At 38.3% G+C, this 24,179-nt stretch overlaps 1 protein-coding gene across 1 annotated transcript in view; it reads right to left on the bottom strand.

Moving 5' to 3' along the window:
- Positions 1-4,980: 4,980 nt before the first annotated feature.
- KPNA3 (karyopherin subunit alpha 3) overlaps positions 4,981-24,179 on the bottom strand; it is a 47,801-nt gene continuing 28,602 nt past the window's right edge. The window contains exons 6-17 of the mRNA XM_054271688.1: positions 24,084-24,179; positions 21,951-22,036; positions 18,917-19,003; positions 18,342-18,511; positions 17,163-17,207; positions 14,550-14,681; positions 13,279-13,407; positions 11,534-11,638; positions 11,330-11,401; positions 11,053-11,215; positions 10,048-10,142; positions 4,981-7,712 (exon numbers count right to left, since the gene is read on the bottom strand). Coding sequence (XP_054127663.1) covers positions 7,614-7,712; positions 10,048-10,142; positions 11,053-11,215; positions 11,330-11,401; positions 11,534-11,638; positions 13,279-13,407; positions 14,550-14,681; positions 17,163-17,207; positions 18,342-18,511; positions 18,917-19,003; positions 21,951-22,036; positions 24,084-24,179 — 1,279 coding nt within the window. The 3' untranslated portion in view covers positions 4,981-7,613. The remainder of the gene's footprint in view (positions 7,713-10,047; positions 10,143-11,052; positions 11,216-11,329; positions 11,402-11,533; positions 11,639-13,278; positions 13,408-14,549; positions 14,682-17,162; positions 17,208-18,341; positions 18,512-18,916; positions 19,004-21,950; positions 22,037-24,083) is intronic.

Below are 24,179 nucleotides of genomic sequence, written 5' to 3'. Positions count from 1 at the left end.
AGAGGGAAAACATGACAGACCACTCCTGAGGATGCTCCATTTCTGCAAGGTGGGGTGGACCCATCACTAGGAAAGCAAAGGAAGCTCAGCCAGGAAGAGCAGGTGTTGGACTGCAAGCATGGGAAGATAATCCTGAGTCTCCAGAGCTGCCCTGGGAAGAATGGACATGATGTCTGCTGTGCTTCTGAGAAAAAGCAGCTCTGCAAAGACAGTGCCTGGGAATGACTGGGAGGGTGGGGGACATGTCCTGCTGGAGATGGCTGCAGGCAACCCCAGGCCTTTGGGTGGTACAGGCACCTCAGCCTAGCAGGAAGGTGCTGATTTGACCCCTTGGTTCCTCCAGGCTTTCTCCCTTGGGGAGACCTTTATTCTCCTGTATTTCCATCCTGGGAAGAAGCACTTGTGATTTACTTCAATGAGATGCCACTCTGTCTTAAATTTAAAAAAAACAGATTTGTTGCGGCTTTTTTGTGCCCTACCTTTTTTCCACACCACAAACCCACTCACATTGCTATCTGTTCCCCCAGCACCATCAGCAGAGGAAACAAATGACCTTGTTGTACCCTTCCCTGGCAGAGCTGAAGACCCCATTGGCCACCTCCACCACTGCATGGGAGCTCAAGTGCTGCAGAAGACAGGAAAATCACTGGAAAACAGATCCTTAGAGAATTAATTCCCTGGGAAAGATGAGGGCCTCGACCCGAGAGAGAGGCTGAAAATGCCTCAGAATGGCTTCTGACAGGCAGTGCCTTCCTGTGCCCTCAGGGTTGACCCTGGCTCGCCCTGCCCTTGCCTGTCACTGGATCAGCAGCCTGCGGAAATGCAGTCCCCGACCGCCCGGTCCAGGCCACGCAGGAGCATCTCACAGTCCCTTCCATCTTCCTCCCACAAGATGCATCCTCATGGAATTATTTCAGTCTCTTTGGTGCTGGCACTTCATGGATCTCCTTGCCATTTTCTTGAAGGTAACACCCCAGGAAAGAGCTTTAGATGACATGCCTGCTGTGAGCTTTGAGACTGCCTGTTTTATCCATAATAATAGAATAGCAATCTAAATAATACAGCTGTTAAAAAAACCCAAACAAACAAACAACAAAAAAACCAAAACAAACACCCAAACCCTAAAAAACAGGAACAGTGCAGGAAATTTCAGCTGCAAAACAAAAGCTAGGCAGCCTCAAGTCAATGGTTCAGTTCCAGCCATCTGTTTTACAACCCTGAGCAACTACACACTGAGTAAAGAGCAAATTATGTCCACACCAACTTCCCCTGGTGTAATGGAGTGGGACAGCCTGACTTGGGCAGTCAGTCCCCGGGCACAGAGCCTGCACTGACACCCACCTAGCAAGGAGCTTTTGCTCCTCTGCCACTGCTTTCAGCTCTCGCACTCTCTTAGGCTGGAAGGAATATGGAAGCAGTCCAGCAGCCTGTTGTCTGATGATTCCCAACAGAGGGAGAAGAGAGGCACCAGGTCCTCAGTGGAAACACTTTAGTGCTTGCAGTGCTTCTCTTTGAGGAGGTGACTGGGGCTGGGGTAAGAGCAAACAAAGGCCCTGAGGAATACTTTTTGTATTCTTGCAACTGGAAACGTAAGAATCAGCCCCCAGGTTACACCAAGAGAAATAATGGACCTCAGTAAACTTCCATTTCTGAACATGCAGGACTCACATTTGCAAATTTTCTTTCCCATCTTTAAGGGCTGAGTCTTTCTTCTATTAAATTTAAACTAATACACAACTGAGGTGAGTAAAACTCCTGGAGAAATTCAAGAGTTTAGATGTTGACTAAAATATCAAATACAGAGCAAACTGTGACCTTTACAAGAAGTGATTTTTCCCTTTCCATCAGTTATTAATATTTCAAGAACAGACCTCTGTTTGAGTTCACACAAAACCACCTCCCTGGATAACAATAGCCACACAAAGCTCAGTGCAAACTCTTGGCTCCATGCTGCTGACAATGAGGTTGCATAAAACCCCAGCAGTTCAATGGCAAGGAGAAAGGAACACGCTGCTGCTGCAGGAGCAAGATGCCACCTTGGTAATTACTCCCCTTGGACTGGGCCCCTTTCTCACCAAAGGGTTAAATATTTTAGCACAGAGCCCTGAAATGTGAGAATTTGAGACTGATATTACAGAGCTGGAAGTATTATTGCTAAGTATCCAGCACATTCAGCTCCCTGTTAATGTTCACAAACGAGCCTTTTGGACAGAAATTTTTCTATGTGAGATGCAGCATTTCAGCAGCAATTGAAACAAACACACATTAAAAAAGTGGGAGGTTTAGCCACTTTTTTCCTAAAAAATTTTATATTTGTTCCAAACTGGTAAAGGCAGTGACTAAGACATCTGAAACAACTGAAAGAGCACTTTTCTTTTGAAAAAGCAACACATTTTTCTACATATGTGATTTAAAACATGAGAATCAGAGAAGTCCAAATTCTCCCTCTACACCCATCACCTCCTGAGATGTATGTGCTTCTGTGCTTAACATGACAAAACCTATGACCAGGCAAACCACTCTTAGAGAACCAGTGTCAAATAAATACTGTCACAATTACTGGGCCAAACCTCCTGCAAGCTGGGATCATCATGACAAGAAGGAATTTATCCCTTATTTTCAATGTTATAACATGCAGGCAGTATGCAGATTTCAGGGAGCTCTACTGGGATGTAAAAGTACAAAATGCAGGGGAAACCAGCTGCAAACTGCATCAAACAGAATAGAGATGAGTCTAATCTCAGGGCAAGAGCTGCAGCTTCCCCTGAGCATTTCTCTGCACAAACCTACAACTGACCTTGCTGAAGCCCACTGGCAAAATATTTCAATTTCATCCTCCCTCTTTGTGTACAAACAATTTTGTATGGGCGATCATCTGGCTCCATGAATCAGGATTAAAAACAATCAAATACAGCCACTAAAGATGATCAGCCTGCAAATAGCAGGTGCAGACATGAGCTCCCTTACACTTAATTTCAGCATATTAAAAAAATCCAACCACCAGGACCGTACTTAGGAAAGCGGCTGGTTAATCCATGTTCCACACCTTTGTGTGTCCCTGGAGCCTATTTAGTGTACGGAGCAAACGGAGAACCAACTTCCTCCTGCAGCTCCCCCAACACATCCAGGGAAGAGTCCTCCTGCAGGGTTCCTAAATGCTTCACAGAACTTGCCATTCTTCCTCTGAGGTTGTGTGGTGACATTCACCTATTCTACTGCTACAGATGAAGGCAGCAGCCTAAAGGCTCCAACCTTCATTTTAAAACAAAAGAATAATCTTATAACATTCTTAGGTGTGGTATACACAAGGTTGCTATCTCTCCAACATTAAAACTTCACAACTAAGGTTGGAAAAAAATCAGCTTTTAAGTTCCTTTACAAACTGGGCTGCTGCTCAAGAAAGCTGTATCCTGAGTGCATTTGCACACAAAGCTGCTGCCTGTGTGCCTGCAGCAGCAGCTGGAGAGCTCCAGGCCAAGGCAGCAGCACGGAGCAGACCTGCCCATCACCGCTTCTGTGGCAGGATGGTGCACACACAAACTGGGATCAGGGAAGCAGAAAGCTGCTCTAGCTCCTAAACTGCATCTTGACACAGAGCAGTTTTCCTGAGCAGCCTCAAACAATGTCCCAGCCTGAAGCAGATCAAACCTGTGCATCTCAGGAAGCTCCAGCTCACGCTGCTGTCAAGGTGACACTGACAATCATAACAAACCCCTGCAGCAAAATCTCCCAAGGCTTTGCCTGCTGGAGCCCACGGTTTTCTACTGATTGGGTTTTTATCCTTCTCTTCCTGAAAAGGGCTTCCTAATGGCTTGGCATAATTTGTTGTCCTACATATGTTTGAATAGAAGTATAATTATGCCACAAAAAGGAATACATTTTATGCAACAAAATAGAAGGAACACAACACACTGCATTTGGTGGAAAGGACTAGTTTGAATGACATTCAGAATCTAGAGGGCATTAGAGAAGAGCAGAATAACAGAGTGGGCCTTAGCTATCTGAGATTAAAAAAAATCAATGGAACATCTACCTGTCAGTGGCTCTTCTTACTCATTTCTCTGTTCAGCAGATCAAGCAAACAAAATGGAAGCGTCTGCTTTTACAAGTATGGGGAACATTAAGATCATCTGCATTTTACTTTCTAAACAAGACATGTCCTTAAATAATGCATTATTTATTTCAATGTAGTGTATTTCATGTCCTCCAGGTAGGATCTAGAGGATGATTATCAGGTTGCAAAAACCCAACACAGTTCAGTTTGTCACCTGAAAGCTGAAGGAACCAAAGGGATTAAACAGTTTTTGGAAATGGGAGTCAGGTTCTTATGAAATCTTTTTCCTTTATATCCCCATGGACAAACATTTGTAAAGACTTAAACAGAGCACTGGAAGCTCTTCTCCATCTCCCACCCATGGAGACAGGGGTTTCTCCAGGTGGCTCAGCCAACTGACACAGAGAAAAGATGGCAAAACCACAGCTGCAGTCACAGGCACCTTTCAAGTGGTCTCCCCTTCCACTGGTGCTGCCCTGTAATTAAAGCAGGACTGTACTAATTAGGAGGCTGCTGGACAACACAAGTCCCTGACACTTCCAAGCTGTTCCCAAGCAGCACCAATGGGGTCACTTGTGCCAGGGGGAGGGATACTGGCCATGAAAGGCTGTCTGGCCCAAGGCCAGTTTTGGTGCACACTCCCTCCCAACCCACACTGGGCAGGAGCTGGGCCCCCCTTGTGCAGCATCCTGAGCTTAAATTAATGCTGAATCAGCAATCAGCCTCGCACCAGGAGCCTGAAAGGATGTTTCTGGAAGTAGAAGACAACTGTGGAAGTTCCTTGACATTCCTGGTCCTCCTTCAAGCCCTTGAACTGAAGTCACTATTTCAATAATTACATGGAACAGCTGCAGCCCACTTACCAGAGCCCCCTGTACACACCTGGGAAATATCTCCATACAAAGTATAAAACTCCGTATCCAAAGTTTCAGAGATGACTGCATTAGCTTGCTTTATTCATACTTGTAACATACTTCAAACTTTGATGCGGAGTTCTGCTAACTAATATCTAGTCAAAGACAAAAACCCCTAAGTCAATCCATGAAGACTAAGCAGTTCCATAACCTTCAAAATAAGTTCTTGAATGTTTTATAGTATTTGATAGCAGCTTTTTATTGGTTACAAAACCTAAGCCCATATACAAAATTAGGAACACATTTAGATGCCTCTTTGAAAGAACGTTTTAGTCTATTTTAACTGATAGTTTAAAAAAATAATAAAAACAATGCAATTTTAAACACTGTTCTGAAAACGTAAAAGTGCAGCAATATACTTTGTTTCCTTTATTAACTATGAAATGGTGCAATCCCAATCAAAAGCTGATAAGGTCACAGCAGAAAGAACTGAGCAAGCACTTTGACCTGCCTTACCCAGTTCTCCGATGTTCACTTTTATTGTAATGCATTGAGTGCAAGAAAAGGATCGAATCTTGACAGGAGAGGGAAACTGTTGTTTCAGCATCAATTTGCATGTAATCTCTAGAACAACAGTGAGCGTAGGCTGAACCGGGTATGCATCAGTCTATATGGCGTACTGGAGACTAGACTGAATTAGAAGGGGGAAATATTTGTTCACAATAACATCTGCTGGAACTCTAATTTCACAAAAACTTTGTGACCTTACCTAACTTTGACTTTTTATTGTTTAGTTTTTTAGCGAACACCACACAGTTTCAAGATTTTAGACTATAGTGTGTGAATAGGATGCAGTTACCATATGAAGCTTCAACTCAACTTCTGGGAAAAGAAAAAAGGCACAATGAACTTCAACTCAATTTTATGTGCACAAGAGTTGAAAAATCTGAGCCACCTTAAAGAGAAATTGATTCTAAAATTTATAAAACCTATAAATAATCAGAGGCCAAACCACTATATTAAAACAGATTATCTAGCAAGTAAAAATCTTGCAGTTTAAACATACGCTTGTATCCAGCTGAGATACAAGACAACTCACTCTTTAAAGTGGCTCCACCTTGGCAGATATATATTTAATGAATGCACACCTGCTATGTGTTGTTCATCAGTGGAAAAACAGCTGATCCACAAAGCTCTGATGGCATCTGTCCTTATCTTCATCACAGTAAATACAACCCACATCCAATAACTAAATTAGTTTAGATTTTTCTATCCCTTCACATCAATGCATTGGGAAATTACACCCAGTAAACAACAGCAACAAAACCAGTTTGTGTGATAGCTTACAGAATTTCAAAATTACCGATCCTCACCCCAGCAATACCAAAATCCCTTTGAGAGTGACTGGGTCAGGCGATTTTCCAAAAGCAATGACTTCACATACCCTATAGAAAGTTATTTAATGTGCGCTGCACATCGGGTTTACGCTGAGTAACGGCAGCTTCGATACAGCCTCACACATCAACCAGTTTGTATGTTTTTAATCACATGAATAAGATTTGAGACTAACTTGTGAATTATTCTTCCAATACTCCAAGAATGAAGCTTTTATGACGCTTCTAAGTAGTTGCTGGTTTGTTGCCAACCACATCATCATAAGCACTGGTTACTAAGTAAAAAATAGTTTAAGACTAAATTACAGTAAACATGAAAGCTCCACAGTTTAAACCCAATATAAATCAACCATATCCAATTATCAATTTAAAACAGAAGATATTGACTACTGAAAGTTGAAAGCAAGATTCTTTTTAACTAATACATTTTTGGACAAAATTTTTTTCTACAGTCTGGGACTCTTGCTTTCAGCTTAAACAGAAGTTCAAGTCCATAACAGGTTGTAGCTCAGGTAAAATACCATGCACAGCATTTGATTACTTCAAAACAGCAGGAACACACAGGCTGAAGTGAGTGGTCAAATAGGGCTCGCTGTTCTCAAAAATTAGGTATAATGGCAAAAGCTTCACCAGTCCAAATCTACAGTTCATTCTCCAACCCTGGTTTCTGAGGCAGTTAATGAACACACATCAATTACTGATAGCTGAAGTAGTTTTTTTTGTTTCTTTTAAACTTAAGTGTTTAATCAATTGCCAAGTGTTGTGTTTCTATAAGTTACTTTTATTTCAGTTTCACCAATGAAATTCATTTGGCTTGTGTTTTTGAATCTATTCTTCCACATAAAGTTTATGAAAATATGTTTGTGGAGGATGATGATGGAGGCTCAGAGCAAACTGGGCCCCTGTAAAGTCTTCCAAAATGTATGCATCATACCAAAGTGTCTTGATCCACAGCGCACCATTTTCCAAAGAAGCTACTTTTCCGTGGAAAGCCAATGTGCCACCACTATGGAATATTCTTAACAAAACTGCAGATTGCGGTTGTCAGCATGTGGCACCAGGAAAAGGCAAAAAAAGGTAGTTGGGACTGTTAAAAAGAATTCTGAAACAGTTTAAGAGATCATGCATATGCATTTACAGTCCATGTGATAGTGATGTTTGGCAACTGCAAAGTGACCAATACATGGTTGCTTTAGAAGCATCAAAACGAAGAGGCATGTGTGTCTTGGAGCCTTTTGTTTCTTCACTTGGTAGCCATCTGGTGGTGCTTCGTACTGGTGTGGGACAAGAGAAGCTGCACTTTTTCTGAACTTAAAAATTAAATTCTTTTGTTTGAAGGTTGGCCGTTGGGTCGAAGTTGTAAGTACCTCCTTGAGTGGCTTCAGGAATGAGACTGGGGTCTTCATCAATCTACAAAACATAACAGCAGAAACACATGAGAGGTTGATTTCCTGCATCACTGGGTACACAGAGAAAAAATTCACAAACATTCATGTTTTCTTTTTTTTCAAAGTATTATCGCAGCAAAATTAGATCTGTTTTTCCAATTAAATTCTCCAAATATGTTTAAAAAGAACAACACATCAACTCTGTTCTAATACCATTAGGGAAACAGAAAATTTTTATGGTAATTTAGGGCCAGTGCTGCTGTTTGGTCAAAGCAGTTGCTATTTTAGCTATGCAGTATAATTTCCAGTGCCAATTTTTAGTACTTCTGGAGTAGTCTAATCACTAGTTGTGGATTCCAAAATTAGTTTTGTATTTTCTCCCATTTCCTTTCAAAATGAAAATATATTTTTATCAGCAGCTGATAGAAATACTTATATAAAGCTTAACAGACTTAGTATCTCCTATCAGAATTTGAAGGATTTAGAACTCATTTCAGAGCAGTCTCATAAGCACAAAATCCGAATTTGGTTTTACATCAACAGTACTTCATTACTCTATTGATACAGAGTGAAAGGCATCAGCAGCCAATTTCCCCCAGCTTCCTCTGAGCTGTTACAATTTGGTATTTACAGCCTCAAGGACTAGCAAATAACATGGTCAGTAGCAACAAAACGGACAACTTCAAACCCTACTCATCCTCCTGCAAATCACCAGCTGCACTGCTCTCTGAGCCTCATATGAGATCATGTGTCATTCTGAAGCAGGAAGAGCCCTTGTGTGGGGGGGTCTGAACAGCTGTCCGAGACCTGGCCTTGCAGTAATGCACACACACATCAGAAGTGACTCATCTAAAATCCCTCTCTTGACTTTGGGTGACACTGTCTAAAGCAGGGGGAAGAGATTGAGGCCTTTTGCGACCACAACAATCTGCACGTCACGCCCACATGAAGATTGAGTCTGGTTTCAGAACGTTTCACTAAACATTTTTGTCTTGATAAATGAGCACTTCTGCCTTCTGCAGGGATACTAGAAAGTAACCCCACCTAAGCTCACCTGCCTTTAACACACAAAACTGAAGTCAGGAAGCTGTTAGTGCTGGTCCTAAAGTACAGGCTGTGCACTTTACAGGGCTCAGCAAAGGAACAGATGGGATTAGCAATGAAGGGACATCAAGGAGTCAGCAACGTCTCATGAGAATACAGAAGCTCCTGAAGTGACGGAAGGCAAGAACACTCCTGGACAGTCCATCATAACACTGCCAATCAGGCTACCATAACCAATCTCTTGTCTCCCTGGAGTAATTATGGATATTCCTACAATTCTGTGTCAGAAGCTCAGAAAACATAGCAACAACATAATAATCTGAAGGAAAGTCCTGCTCTTGAGTAAAGCAGGCATATTCAGCCCATCGGGCATAGATTAAATTGTATTAATGTAAAAAGTAAATGCACAAAAGGGAGTACTAACCTCAACAGAGATATTTTCCACCCACATCAACCAGACTGCGCTCTTCAGTTAGACACAGAAGTTTTAGAGTCTCTGTGGAGACTCTAGGACACTTCTCACAGAATCACTACAGGCATAGGGAACTTCTCACATATCTTAACCTCTGGTGACTAACTTTCCAATCATATAATGGGCCCATGAATTGAAAATTATTGACTCCTGAAGTTAGAACTCTCTAAATGCCAGCTCTATTTAAGAGAAGTACTGAAAACAGTTCTACTAGGCTGTAGAACTACAGACACCCTGCAAAGCCTAGAAAAGGTAATTTGTCTTTGAACTGCATGTTGAAGTGCTCCTCAGAAACTCACAAGCAGCCAGTAGCAGGAGGAGCTAGAACCAGAGGATCAAAACACCTATCCTAGGTGCAACAAAATACTAGCTCAAACAGCTGCAGAAAATGTTAATAGTTTTGATGCCTTCTCACTGCAGAATCCAGACTGAGCAAATACAGAGTTGAAATACAAACATTTTTCTGTAAGTAACGATCTGCTGCCCCTTTCAAAGACTGATGTAGGAGAAAATAAAAGAGGAGAGAAAATAAAAAGGAGAGCCAGAGAACTGTTTAGATTCTAATCACAAGTAATTGCATGTCAACCTGACAAAACTAAGTGAGCATTGATCAATTTGTTAGGCAAAACTAGAGTAGTCCTCTAGATTTTGCTGAAGGAAAGTCCTGGCATTGAGAAACTCTACAAAGACTTTAAATTGAGGGAAACTACTGAACAAGGACCAGGAAAACTGACTTGGGAGATAATGTATATTCATGACCACTGGAGCTGAGGAACAGTGACAATGTACTTACTGAGCTAAGAGCACAATGCATATACTTTTCCATCTTTAGCATACTTACATCATCACCAGAGAAATATTGATCTATAATTTCAAATGCTAGTTTATAAATGTCTTCATTCTCGTGCTGTTGCAAGGCTTCAATTTTCTCTAATCCTGAATAAAAGAAAATGGAGAAGAGTTTTGCAAGATTAAACCAGAGTTACTGACTACTTTAAAAAAATAAGAAAAATAATTAAACATTACTACTGAAACACACTAGAAAAGATGTAGCTCAGTTTGAAAATATGATGTACACAGCAGCTATCTTTGTCTCTAAGAGGAAAGAGAAGTAGTTTGTGAACTTTATATGCCAGGGAATATTCCATTTTATGAGCAATGGATAATGGAGTCTTCTCTTTATTTAGATAAAACTCTTTTGTTTTTAAAACTTCTGTCTACTAACTAACTTTTAGGTTAGTCGCTGTGCTTTCTATGTATCCCCAAAAAGAAGTGGCTATGCTTGTGTGTTGGCTATAAGTTTTAAACAGCAAGGTGACAAAGCAGCTAAAAGACTACTCCCATTTTCAAACTGGATATGAAATAACACAATTGTGCATTATGTAACAACAGTGCATTATGTTCTTTAGTATCTCTTTATTATAATACAATAATTAGCATACATTACAACTTGGATTGTGATATTGAAAAGACTCCTCATCCTGCTTTGCTCTGTAATGAAATTATGATCCTAAAGCTGCTTCCAGGGCAATGAACTGGAGCAAGAATTGTGTGTTTTACCACAGGACAAAGTATGTGCAATTGTCAAATGAAAAGAATTACAACTCTCATTAAAACCTAAAAAATACCTATGCTACAGAAAGCTCCTTCAATTGCCTCTACACAGCCATCTCCAAACTGAAATAAACAGAAAAAAAAAAAAGGTAATGTCTCTGATTAAAAAGTCTCCCTTGTTTACTCAAATAGCCCATGTTAAATAACACTACAGTAAACATCAACAGCAGCAAGGGGAGGACAGAATAACATCCAGCCAATTAAATTTTTTAAAAGCCTAGTAAGCTCTTACCTCCACACTCTTCTATAATTTCAGCTATTGTGCTAGCCTCATCACCAGCCATTATCAGGATGTTTTTCAGGCCATCCAGCACCACCTGCACCACTTGAGAATCCTTTACTGAGAGTAGATTGCAGAATGGTGGGATTACATTTTGTTGTACAAGGTATTCAACCTAAATAATTAAAAACAAAAAACAACAACAAAAAAAATTTCAGCATTGTGCTTCTTACATAAATGGATGCATATGCAACATTTTAGTGACAGCTTGAAATCCCACTACACATACCTGATCTTTTCTCCCACTTATTGTCAAATTGCTAATTGCCCAAGCAGCTTCCTTTTGTGTCCCAAAGTCCCCCTGAAAAATAAAATTAATAGCTCATTAAAATCAGCATGGAAACATCTGTCAAACTTATTAAAAATCACAAACTCCTCATGTCAGATTTATAAAAAGAGGATGACAACTTGCATAGCTGATAGCTTGACTGACCTTAGCCAGCTGGTGTATGATCATGGGGATTAGCCCAGCATCTATTACAGCCTGAACTTGTTGCTGGTTTCCTGCTGTGATATTGGAAAGGAACCAAACTGCTTCCTACAATGGGATAAAGCAAAAAAGTAGAGCATGTTTAAAAACTAGTCAGCAGATGAAAAAAGAACTTAACCAAACCTGACCACCTCAAAACCTATCACACAATGAGCAATCACTAGACAAGCCTCCTCCTCCTCAGTAGCACTGCTAGCACACAAACTTTTATTGTACTATGAAAGATAAAAGGAATCAACGTAAAATTAATATGATTGATTCACAGGGCCAAATTCTCTCTCACACAAGAAGTGTCCCCATACCACCAGAAATGTATGCCTTATATCCACTTTGCACTGCTGGACTCACAGACAGGCTTTAAACTTTCAATCAGTTTTATGAGGAAAATAGGAAAACTGCTAAAGCATCAGAAAAAAAAGGACTTGCCCTGTAATCCTACTACTGACAGCTCAGTAGTGCCTTTCTGCTATGATAAAAGGAAGACTCCACCTCCCATTTTCTTCGTGTAACACAAAGTGGTGTCCACAAATCCCATTCAAGTATCACACATGACACCGTCCTGTGACTTTGCTCAGCAGTTACTCCTTCAGGAGGTTCATCCACATAGCTACCACCTATCTGATGGCAGTTATAAATTCCCAGTTACAAAGGGGGTACTTGTCATGACAATCCAGAACATCTTAAAAAGGTTCCAATCTTAAGTAAAAGATGTGGCAAGAAGGCAATTATGAAGCACTGCAGGAAAAAAACCCATGGGTTTCCACTTTTTAGGGACATGTATTTTATTTCTATTTGCCTCTCACAATATAGACTTGAAACAAAACTGAAAGCATTTCTGGACTTTTTTTTTTGGTACAAAAATAATTCCCTGGCCTTCAAAAGAGCTCTTCATCACTCTTTTGTGAGAGTTAAGAGGGAAGGCAAAAATAAATCGCATCAGTTTGACTGTCAAAGATAACTTCTTCAGAGATCTTAACAGCTGACAGGGCCTGAAGAAACAGAGATTCCTCACAAATAGATTTTTCCTCAATGATACACTGTATGGGGGAATTACATAATTGAAACAAAAAAGCCTTCTCCTCAACCAGACCATCTCTGCAATGGAAGATAGCACAATGACTAAAAAACCCCAAATAACACAAAATACAGCTCTGGAAAAGGAAGCACTGATCACTTTGATCAAACTCTCCCTATTCCACCCCAGCCTTGCAGCAGTGAAGTTATTTCTGCCAAAAGGAAGGAGAAGAAATGCAGAGACAATTTTTCAGGGAAGAACAGTGATACACCCTCCTTCCTTGAAGATGAACAAGTGAACCAACTTTACTATGAAAAGGTGAAGTGGGAAAACTGCATTGGTCTTATGCAACTCACTGGACTCAAATAAAATTATGAAAAACTGTAACTGAAGTTAGCCAGTTATTCATTTTGCAAATTAAAAGTATCTCACTCCAAAGCAAAGCCCTTCAGTCCTCCCAGAAAGCACGAGGCATCAACACCAATGCATGGATACTCACTATGGCTGTTTGGTTTCAGTCCTAATTAAGCACCAGCCTCAAAGGCTGCATCGTTATACAAAATTGCTCACATGCTGGAAATAACAGCTGTAGGAAATTCTTCTGGAATATTCCACAGGCTACTGTTTTATTTCTTAAAAAAAAAATACTAAGTTAGGAAGAAACAAATCATACCTTGTTTATCTTCTCTTTTGGATGCGTCAGGAGATGTGGGAAATAAGACAAAACATCACAATTGAGAACAACTTGTGTCTGCTCATCAGTACCAGTTACTATGTTGCCTACTGCTCTCAGTGCTGCTGTCTGAATATCCAAAGTGGGAAGGAAAAAAAATTGCATGTTAAAGACATTGCTGTTACTCAGGCTGTAACAAAGAGCATTTTAAGATATCTCTTTATAAAAACACTTTGCAAAATACAATTTAGCACTTCATCCTCTGAGCTACATCAAAAATTGGATACTGGTTCATCAAAATACACAGTACATTACAAAATAAATGCACTGCAGCTCAACTCAAAAAGTGCAAAGATTAGAAATTAAAAGAATATTAAAACCTTAGAAGATTGTTCATCATGTACCTGATCTGTGCTACAATTCCAACAACAGCTTCTAGGCTCTATGTCTGCTGAGGTTGCTCACTGCTCCGTTCAGCTCCCCACTATGGCATTCAAAACCTCACAACTACTTATTGAGTCTCAGGTGATTTCAGAAATGGACTTTACATCTTTATGTATTGGTCAGTAAATGCTTTACAAGTGACAGAACACTGGAGACACTTCTTCCATCAAGTGAACTAGTCTGACAAATTTGAAGACAGCCAAATCTCATCCAAAGTACAAACTAAACAAATGTGTCAAAAGCACAGATATACAGAAAATCTCCGTATTACAGCAGATAGGTCATAAAAACCCCAGTACACATTAACTAGCTTTTAGTTTCACATTGTCTTTAAAATTAATCAAGTAAGCTCAGTTAACCTTTCACATCTAATTACAAATATACTTTACTAAAAGGACTCAGCATTCACAAATATTTCCATACTGTATAGGTTCCAAAATACTGACTTCCGTGAACTATTCAGATAGAACATGCACAACCATGTATGCAGCACCAGAAAAAGTGCATATTACTTGAATTCTGGAAAACATAAAATCTATTGTCATTAAATATTTTAGGACTACAAAAGGAAGGCACCCCTGCTAATCACATAATGGAAGTTAATGTTTAACCTGTCACTACTTAAAACTGGTTTAGTACTGTTTTGCTTGAGTTTTATTTCTTTTTAACATTTTTTTCCCCAGTGTAGGTAATATTTTTTGTTCATTTTACCTACACAAAATGTAGCTATAAATGTTCATCTAACTCCACTAATAAATACTGTAAGGCACATTTTTTTAGCAAACAGCATACAAAGGACTATTCAAACACAACTGAATCAGACTTACTTGAACTTTAACCTCCTGATGACTCAGAAGGGGAACTAGAAAAGGTACAACTCCCGAATCAATCACCATTTGTATCTGCTCATTTCCACCATCTGTTAAGTAGGACAAAGCCCAAACAGTGTCCACAAGAATCTGCAAATTGGAGAGAATATGGTTTACACATTGAACAGAAAAAATCTGTATAACGAAGGCTTAATTTAGTGAACAACATTCTACTGTCTGGGGTGAAGAGGGGAAAACATGCAATTTAGTTATAGGAAAAACTTGAACATGATTGTGATAAGACCTAATCAGTAATATGTTTGATTATTTGTACAACTATGAAAACCGGGGCCATTTGTTCCATCAGAGTAATTTCTGTATGTCATGTATGTCCACATTTTGGTGCATAAAGTGACAGCATACATCATCTCACAAAGGTAAACTGTTGGGCTTGATTTACATTTTCAAGATAGACAACCAGCTCAGGTAAGTAGTTGTGCTAGTAACTTTCTGAAGAAAATACCAATACAGCTTCCTTAGCATAGCTGTGATTTGTCAGCTGTGCTATCTTATGATTACAGAATATATAAATTCCCTTAAGTCTCTAATCCATTGGACATCTTAGCATTTCTGATCCATAGTGCAGTTCTGAAGTGAAACTGCAAACAAGTCTGGATGTATGCCTTTTCCTGCCTTCATATTAAGAATAAAAAGTAGCAAAGGAAAGGAGTTCTCATACCAACTAAAGGACTGGCAACTATTGTAATGTGGCAACTGTTGAAGTGTTCAAGCAAAGCAAAACCCAAAGAGAAACGCCTATCATGCAGGGCCATCTGAGAATCTTAAAAGAAAAAAGTCACTGATGACTTGATAAGGAAGATTACATGCCCTCAAAAACAGACAGGTACAAAAGTTAGTCACTGAAAGGTAGTACCTGAAGCAGAAATAAAGCGAGCAGAGAGGAATATCACATCACATAGACATGATGTTAGGAACTACAGGAAAAGAAATCTGGACCCTACTAAGGACATAATCTGTTGACGTTGCTAGATCTAGCCTACTTTAAAAAAAGATAGCCATTTGCAATTTCCAGCTATGAGAACAGCTGAATACTTCAGTACTAGAGCACAGGAAGGACTTCACAGTCCTGACCCTGCTGCAGCCACCCAGCTCCGGATGCCAGCCAGCACAGCCCAAAGGCTTTCCTGCCACAGCCTGCTGCTGCCCTCACCTCCTGTGCTGCAGTGGAGCCACTGTGGCAGCAGAAGCAGTGAGAGATGGTGCCTCACCAGTTTGCTGCCCCACAGCCCTGCTGGTGACGAGAGCAGCAGCCGCCAGAAGCGCTCACAGGACTGTGGGCTGACCTACCTGCATCACTGACTCATCTCCAAAGATAGGTTTGCTGCTCCAGTACGGAGAGGCTGGGACCAGACTGGTACCTCCAAACTAGCACCTGACTCTCAGGATCAAAATGACAGACACCCTAATTGAGATCAGTCAAAACCTGGCATCACAGTCTCATCTCTACATCAATAAGCTCTCATACAATCATTGCTTGCAAAAAGCTTTAAAATTTGGCAGAAAACAAGAGCCTACAGGTTAGAAGTGTATTCGGTTTTGCAATGAATTCTGTTCAGCTTTGTCCAAATTACTCATTGAAAAGTCACCATGTGCTGTCTCCCACTCACATTACACTGGGAAAACCCTGGCAAAATCCCAGCTTAAACTGTACAAATATTTTGTGGAGGCAAGCCCACTTCACCATTAAAAAGCAGCAGAAGCACTGCTACTACAGTGTTGAACTAACAAATGACAGTCCCACTGATCTCATGCTTTATTTTATCCCCAAACCCAACACAAGGGTTCAATTCCTTCTTCCCTAAACTAAAGGATCACTACAGGGATTACAAAGTCCTGATAGAAAGAGGAGGAAAACAGCTCAACATCTGTCAATTACACAGATCTCTGTTCTGAAGCCCCAATATATAAGGCTTCATGAGGTAAATCCACTCCCTAGGACATTACTTGGAAAAACACAGGCAAAGTGGGAAGTACTGAAGGTTTAGTTAATAAAAACATGAAGGTTGTCAAAGGTGCCACAAAACAATAGTTTATTGCTGTTTGTTTAAATATATTTTAATACGTGATTTCTTTAATTAAACGTTGCAAAGTCAGGCACCCAACAACTTACAGAAGTCAGGTTTACCCTTATGATCACAATATTTTACTGGACTGATATACAGAATTACATCTAATTTTTTTACACATATTACATATAATCTAGGCAAAATTATAAACCGGGGCAGAATTAAAGCGCAGCTGATGGTAAAGCTGACACTTTAATTTTCTAGTGCTCAATTAAAGATAGGATTTTTAAAGCTATTTCAAATGTACAGGATAAAAAATGCCATCTTCTACAAAAACTATTTCAGAAATGGTATCTGCACTTTCTTTTTCATTCTCCAAATGGCTACAATCACATTAGTCTTAATATTTAATTATGTATTTATGATTTAATTATACATAAATTAACGTACAAACCCAAGTTTACTACTTTAACAAAATCCTGCAGCATTATCTTTCTAGAGAAAACAAAGAATCTAAATATCTAAAACTTTAGAAATTACTTACGTTTATATCTGTATGGTAAATGAGAACACACAATGCTGGCAAAATCTGAAAAGAAGTTTATCAGTCATTACAGCAGAACAAAATTGGTGGTAAAATTATGAATCCAAGTATTGCAATCACAAAGCTTAGCTTGAGTCTGCTTTAGTATATTATAATCACATACTTTCCAGCAGCTGCTCATTCCCTCAAAGTATGTATAAAAATATCTGTATAATCTGTATTTCAAATTTCTGAAAATATGAGACAGTACTAGATTCCAGATACAGAATGTAGACTGTATTTTGAGGGAAAACAAGCAAATAACAGAGATAAGATACCCGGCTGATATTTTAGAAGTTTAATCATCACACACAAAAATTATTAGCCAAATATCAATATATAAACCTCTTGGATTAAAGTTTAATTTTTTATAATCACAAATGGAGAAAATATAAAACTGGCCTGTGATAAAACTGCTTTGAACAGAGTGCTTTATTTAGTAAAGCATTACTTGCAAAAGTTTCTTTGTTTCTCTGCTTCATTTTTGAAATGTCATTAAAGTTTAGCTGTTAATAGTAACATACTTCATATGCCTTCAAAAACTGTATCTACACTTTTGAATTTATCTTAAAATCAAGAACTTTACTTACAATTACAGTTCTAGTCAAATAGCTCAATTTTACTAACTGTGCCAACATTATGAACCAAGCATTTGCTCTGTTCACCAGCTTAAAAAGATTTTCAGGATTTCTCCTCAGGCTGGGACTTGGCATTGGCTGCATGTGCACACTGAGTTGAAACACAAACCGTACTACATGTCACTGTTTACTTACGCTTCCTCTTGCTGAAAATAACTACATCTGAATTCTTCTATGTACAAAACCACATTGTGGCCTTTTTATTTTTAGTGAAAACATGTAATGCTGAGTATTTTAATACTTTTTAGTATGTAAATTTTTTTGTTGTATAGCTCATCACTTTAGTCTTACTCAGTTTCAGATGTTACAAATACCTTTATTACAGCTGTAGCAAGAACCACCAAACTGGTCAAATTATTTCATCTAACATATGATAGAGTGGCACAACACATGTGCAGTGACAAAAAACATGCAAAAATTCATAATATGACAATGTAAAACATTTGGCCTGCAGCCCAGAGTATAAAATAAAACATTATCTGTCTCATAATTCTTTATTTACCTCCTGAACTGTCTCCATAGGCGGTGGGGGGTCCTTATTCCTGCAGAGATTTACAATGACCCATGTGACGTTCCGAAGGAAGGTGATGGGAATGGAGGGATTGATGAAGGACAGAAGAGGTTTGACAACTCCCAGTGATATGACATAATCTCTACACTGAGGACCATCACCTACAGAAATGAAAATTGTTGCAAAAGAAATTACATTAAAAATGGAGAATCTTGAAATGTATGCAATGACATGTTGGGATACTGAAATTCTATGTTTCCTCACCAATAATCTACCACTAAAAGGTCATATTTAATTAAATATACATACGTAAAGTTATGTATGTATATTTTAGGAAACACAAAAGTTATCCTGTTAATATTTTGCATCGCAAGTGATACTATTATTTAGAGAAAAAACAGGATGTACATATGTAATTCTGGCCATGTTATATACTTTCAAAAAAAATCGCATCAAGACACAGAATTCAGAGGAAACATAGTCTCTTATGATAATGCCAATGTTCAAAAAGTCAAGTTCTAAAATGAAATGTTCCCTGAATTCAAATCATTAAAACAACAAGTTACCTATAATATTTCCAAGAGCCCAGACAGCTTGCTCACAAACATTCTGGTGTGGTGAATGAAGTAGTCTCAAGAAGAGGGGTACTGCATCTGCAGAATGCAAAGATTAGATTTGTTTAATGCTGAATCTTGGTATATGAGCAACATGTTCACTAATTTACACAAAACACATTCTCCAACATGCCTTATAAATGTCTCTATTATGAAGGGTGCAAAAAACCCGAGTTGAACATTTCTATATGTATCCGGAGAAGGGAAAAATAGACTTAAGAACAGAATTATTAATCAACAGTGCTCCCCACATTTAAACATTCCCCCATAACTCTCAAAGCGATAGGCAGACCCTCAAGTACGCAGGTGCAAGGTTTCATGTCCCGGTAACTCAGATTTTCCAGTTATCCAGGATCACAACACATACCAAGCACAATGACATGCCCACTTGTGCAAACGTGCTTCATATCCTGACTTTAAGAAAATAGTTTCCTCCCAAGAGGTGGCTATAGTTAGTTTCCATATGCAGTGAAGATTTACATCCATCTGCCAGGCCAAGACACGTTTTAACTTGCTCTTATATAATGCCAGCAACATACCAAATTTAGGAAGTGGTACTGATTTTAGATATCATTCTCTGTGGAATTAAATACATTTGATAGAGCTAAGTAACCATCCCACTACTATCCCCATGCACTGTTTTCCTTCAGACAAGCCATGCTGTTTGAAAGACAGTAACCCTTGCAGCAATTTTTAAAATCTATTTATGATTCATACTCATCCTATAGTCTGAATAAACTAGATCAATTTATATACCGTTAAAGAGTATTTTTCTTGCAGAAATAGCTTCACAGATTTTTTAAAAGTGCAGTTTGTGAGTAACTGTGAATCAATATTTTGTTGATAATGTAAAATGATAATAAGCCAAAAACCTCTGATATATTTTCCTGAAAAATACAGAGCCATGAAGAACAAAGACAACCTAAAATTCCCTGCCCACCCCAGAGGAGTGATTCAGCCATGGCCTATAACTGACAAGCAGGGACAGCAACACACCGTTGCTTAAGAACACTCACTCTTGTAATAAAATCACCCCACTTCCATTAGCTCAAGTGGAATATTTTAGCTTCCTTCTCAGCAATTACTGAGATTACAATTCGGCCACACATGCGTTCAACATCTTTTGGAGAAGAGGGTCAACTATGTAGTTTCTATTACACTGCAATCCTGGTATGCTTTCAAAACCAGGAATGAAGCTATTCCATAATAGCACTCAGGCAGGAGGACAACCTGAGACAGCATGAGTTGAAGTTATCTGACCTACCACTCTCAAAAAATTAATTATCCCTGCTCCAAACTGGCTTCTGCCAGGAGCTATTCTGTGCATATAGTACTTCTCCTCCTTTGCTGGGCCTCCCAAGTACCATCTGTCCCTCCTGACTGCAGGAGGATGCCTTCTTTTGTATTAAGGCTGCATCAGCCTCTTCTGTAGCTGCAAGGGCCTAGTGCTTTGTTTCCTCAAACCCTTCCTTATCTAAAGGGAGAAGAGCTGGGAGACTGATTTCCCTTGGTCATCTCCCAGTCAAAGCAGCAAGACTTTCAGACTAAACTTCATCTTTTTCTCTTCATGAGTAAAATGCTTTTTGATTCTCTGAAGTCATTTAGCACATTTTCTTCTTTTCAAGCATTAACTAAACAGATTTTGGGAGAAACATGTCCCAACTTCAACTTCTAGCAATTGTTCAGGTAACAATAATGCTTTTAGCTCTGCTGTACATACTTTTATTCTACTTTTAATTTTTACTCTGAGATTTTTTTCCTGCAAAGCTAATACTATAAACATCCTTTCTTTTAGCTTCATCCAAACAGGACAACATTGTGGGACATGAAAAAGAAAGAAAACAATGACTAACCAATGAACAAGTTGAGAAGGAAGAAAAAACTTGGGAGTAGATTTTCAAAGGTACTTAGACACCACAAATGCAATCTAAAAATAGAGGTGCCCAAATCACACCAGAAATTTTTGAAGCAAATTCAAGATGTTGATTTTTTTGTTTTAATGCCTTTGGATTTTTATCCAAAGCTCATTTTGGTAAGACAATTTTATCCAAATCTTATTTTGGATAATAGTAATAATAACAACAATAACAATAATACTGCTCCAATATCTTAAATGTACGGAATCTAATAATTATTTTGTTATTTTCTTAGCCATGAAAACATATAAACCACCATTTTAATTTTAAAGGCAGGTTAATACAGTAAAAAAAAATTCAAACAACTAAGTCACCACTTTGCCATATAAAAATGAGAATATGAGTAAGCTAAGACAGCTTATTATATATTTTTTATCTATTATTTAGTGTTTTATGACAACATATTCTATTTAGCACAAAGGTGATTGCTTTAAGATAAGTAAGCTGATCCATAAAAGCTATAGATATATTCCTTAAAATTTTTTTTTATTAATTTATCTTCATTTGACTTTAGAGTTTCTTTCCTTTCTCACTGTCTGGTTAAACAAGAAATGAAAGCAGCTCAATAAACTTGTGTGTACAGGAGATACTAATCATACAGACAAGGAAAGGATGGTAATTTTCCTAACAATGTATTTAAATGTGCAACCTTACATAACTGTATATATTTAACAACTTTAGTAAGATTTATGAACACACCTTTGAGGCAGAAAGAATTAACTCCTAACTTAAGTGTTAGCCACAGAGCAATTCATGATACATGGTTTCAGAAATCAAACTAAGAACGAGAAAGGACTTAGATTTTTGTCATAGTTATTGTGTCATCTGTCATTCTCTGTCTTCTTTATGGGAAATCCTGTCTAGCATAATTTAACATTAATTGTTAGTGACAAGCAGATCTATGTTGAAGAGCAAATGTAGAAATCTTTCAGAAATCTTCAGGACAAGCATGTATTTATTACTTTAATGGTATTTATAAGAAATGGCATTTGTTATCCAAATACTTTCTTTTTCCCACAATATGCAGCCCAACTGCCTCCTTCCCAAAAAAACAAATTTGTAATACTTACTTGACTGTACAACAGCTTGAGTCTGTGCAGAAGTGCCTGATGCTATGTTAGTCAATGCCCATGCAGCTTCAAATTGTAATGAAGGACTGTAATGAAAGAATTTTATACTAGTTATACAATAATATATATAGATGATACATCATCTGAAGACTATTTTATGGTTCATTTCAATATTGCTAGCTGTATCCATAAGAAATATTCTACATTTAGGCAGTACCACTGGGCTAACATTAAAAAAACTCCAACATCTAAGCCCGGACTTTTCAGGGGAAAAGCTGTAAGAAAAAAAGAGATCTTGCATTCCGTAACCTTTTGTAAACCATCCATCACTCTGAATTAATATTTGTAACAAAAAACCCCAACCAAACAACCAATTAAACTTGATTCTCCTGCCATTACATTCCAGATCAAGTGCAAGCTGGTATACTTGGATACAGACATTTTTCTGCACCATCACTGACAGGCAAAATACCTACAATCAGTATGAAAAGACAGCATCACACTTGTCTTATTAAATACCGATAAAATTAGTTACAAATGTCATGAAAGCTGAGACAACATCTCTTCCAAGATGTCTGTCAACTGCTGTCTGTGCCAACAGCAGTTTAGTAAAACAGTTTGCATGAAAACTGCTGTTTAAGTTAAGAGTTCTACAAGCTACAAAAGAGTTTACAGCCCATGGTCATTAGCACAACTGTAAGTGTCTGGATTCAGGAAGAACAGAGAATATTTACTATCAGGTGACTGTTTCATTTACATGGGTTTTTTGTCTTTATCAGTCATGTTTTATATACAGTTTTAAATATCTGCTTCTTTGAAATTTTTTTGTGCATTAATTTCCAAAGCAATTTGAGGTTTTATTTGGGATGGGAAGAATTAAAAAGGAGGTAAAAACAAATCACATCTGTCAGCAGCTACCTATAAACCTTTAAATTATAGGATCGAGTGTATTAAAACTCTAGTTTCAGGTTAGTCCCTTTTTTCTTTCTCTCATGATACGCTTTCAAGTATAACATGAACAACAGTTTTAATGATTTGTTATGCAAAGTCTTTTCAGAGTTTAACTCTGCTAAATATTATACAGCAATCCCAATTAAAAGGACTGCTTAAAAAAAATATTGAGCTTAATTTTGAAAGACTTATTAAATATTTACAAGGGTAAATCATACAAAAACTAGCAGAAGATTCAAATTAAAAAGAATTTTCAAAGCACTGAACCATCTACTTCTAGAGCAGACAAGCATTCATGACCCATTTTAAAATTCTTTCCTGATTTGAATGTTATTGTCAGCTGCCTTCTAAGCAACTCTTTTGTTAAACAAGCTCAGAAAAAACCCTACTCACAGTTCGTAGTTTTGCAGCCATCAAAATACACCAAAAATACCACAACATATTTTTGAAATTCTTAGCTCTCATAGCTGCAGAAATAACATTGAAAATGGAAATACTATAAATACATTCATGTCTGCCTGAGATCAAAGACAGGCTAAAATATTTACCTCAATTGTGTTAATCCCTATCTATTCAAATCAGGGGCTCAAGATTTGTTGAATATGGCATGTTTTGTTTCTTACATGTCATTAAATGCCTGCAGCTATATGCTCAGTGCTCTCTACGTTCTTTACTGAAGCTCTTTGTTTTTCAATAGACTCAGAGAGCATGCTCACCATGTTCTGCCATCACGTAAGAGAGCAGCAGAGAGCCAGAAGGAAAAACACCTTGCAGTGAGAAGAAACCAGAAACTTCAGCTAATAATCTTAATGGAAAAGACAAATGTATCTGCAAAAATCCCCTGTTCACAACCAGGCATGTTCTCTGCCTTCACACAAATAAACCCAAGTCTGTGGCAGTTTTCTTCAAAAAAGCTAGTAAAAGGCTGAAATATTCAAACCCAGTGATAAATGTGGTAAGATTTTCTCCATTACTTGGATATGCTCAAACACGCTCGAAAAAATTCAATGACATTTCTGTGGCAGAATAAATACTCCTGGAGAACTTCTGATCTATCACCATGGAATGTGATCCACTCTGTCAGATTATATGGTGCTGGAATCCTCAGTTTTGTTTCAAATAATCATTTTTTTCTTAATGCAAATTTCTAGTAACAGTGAAGATTTTAAAAAGAATACTTACTTATCATCCCTTTCTAGGCATTTTACCAGAATTGGTAAAATTCCAGATTTTATTAAGTCATCAATAGGTGGATTTCTGTCACTGGATAGGAGTTTT

This window comes from Melozone crissalis, unplaced genomic scaffold (genome assembly GCF_028551555.1).
Source record: "Melozone crissalis strain CALT ecotype California unplaced genomic scaffold, PUWL_Pcris_2 ptg000013l_1, whole genome shotgun sequence".
Lineage (NCBI taxonomy): Eukaryota > Metazoa > Chordata > Aves > Passeriformes > Passerellidae > Melozone > Melozone crissalis.
Note: the sequence above shows the minus strand (reverse complement) of the source record. Positions and strands in the feature narration are given on the sequence as shown.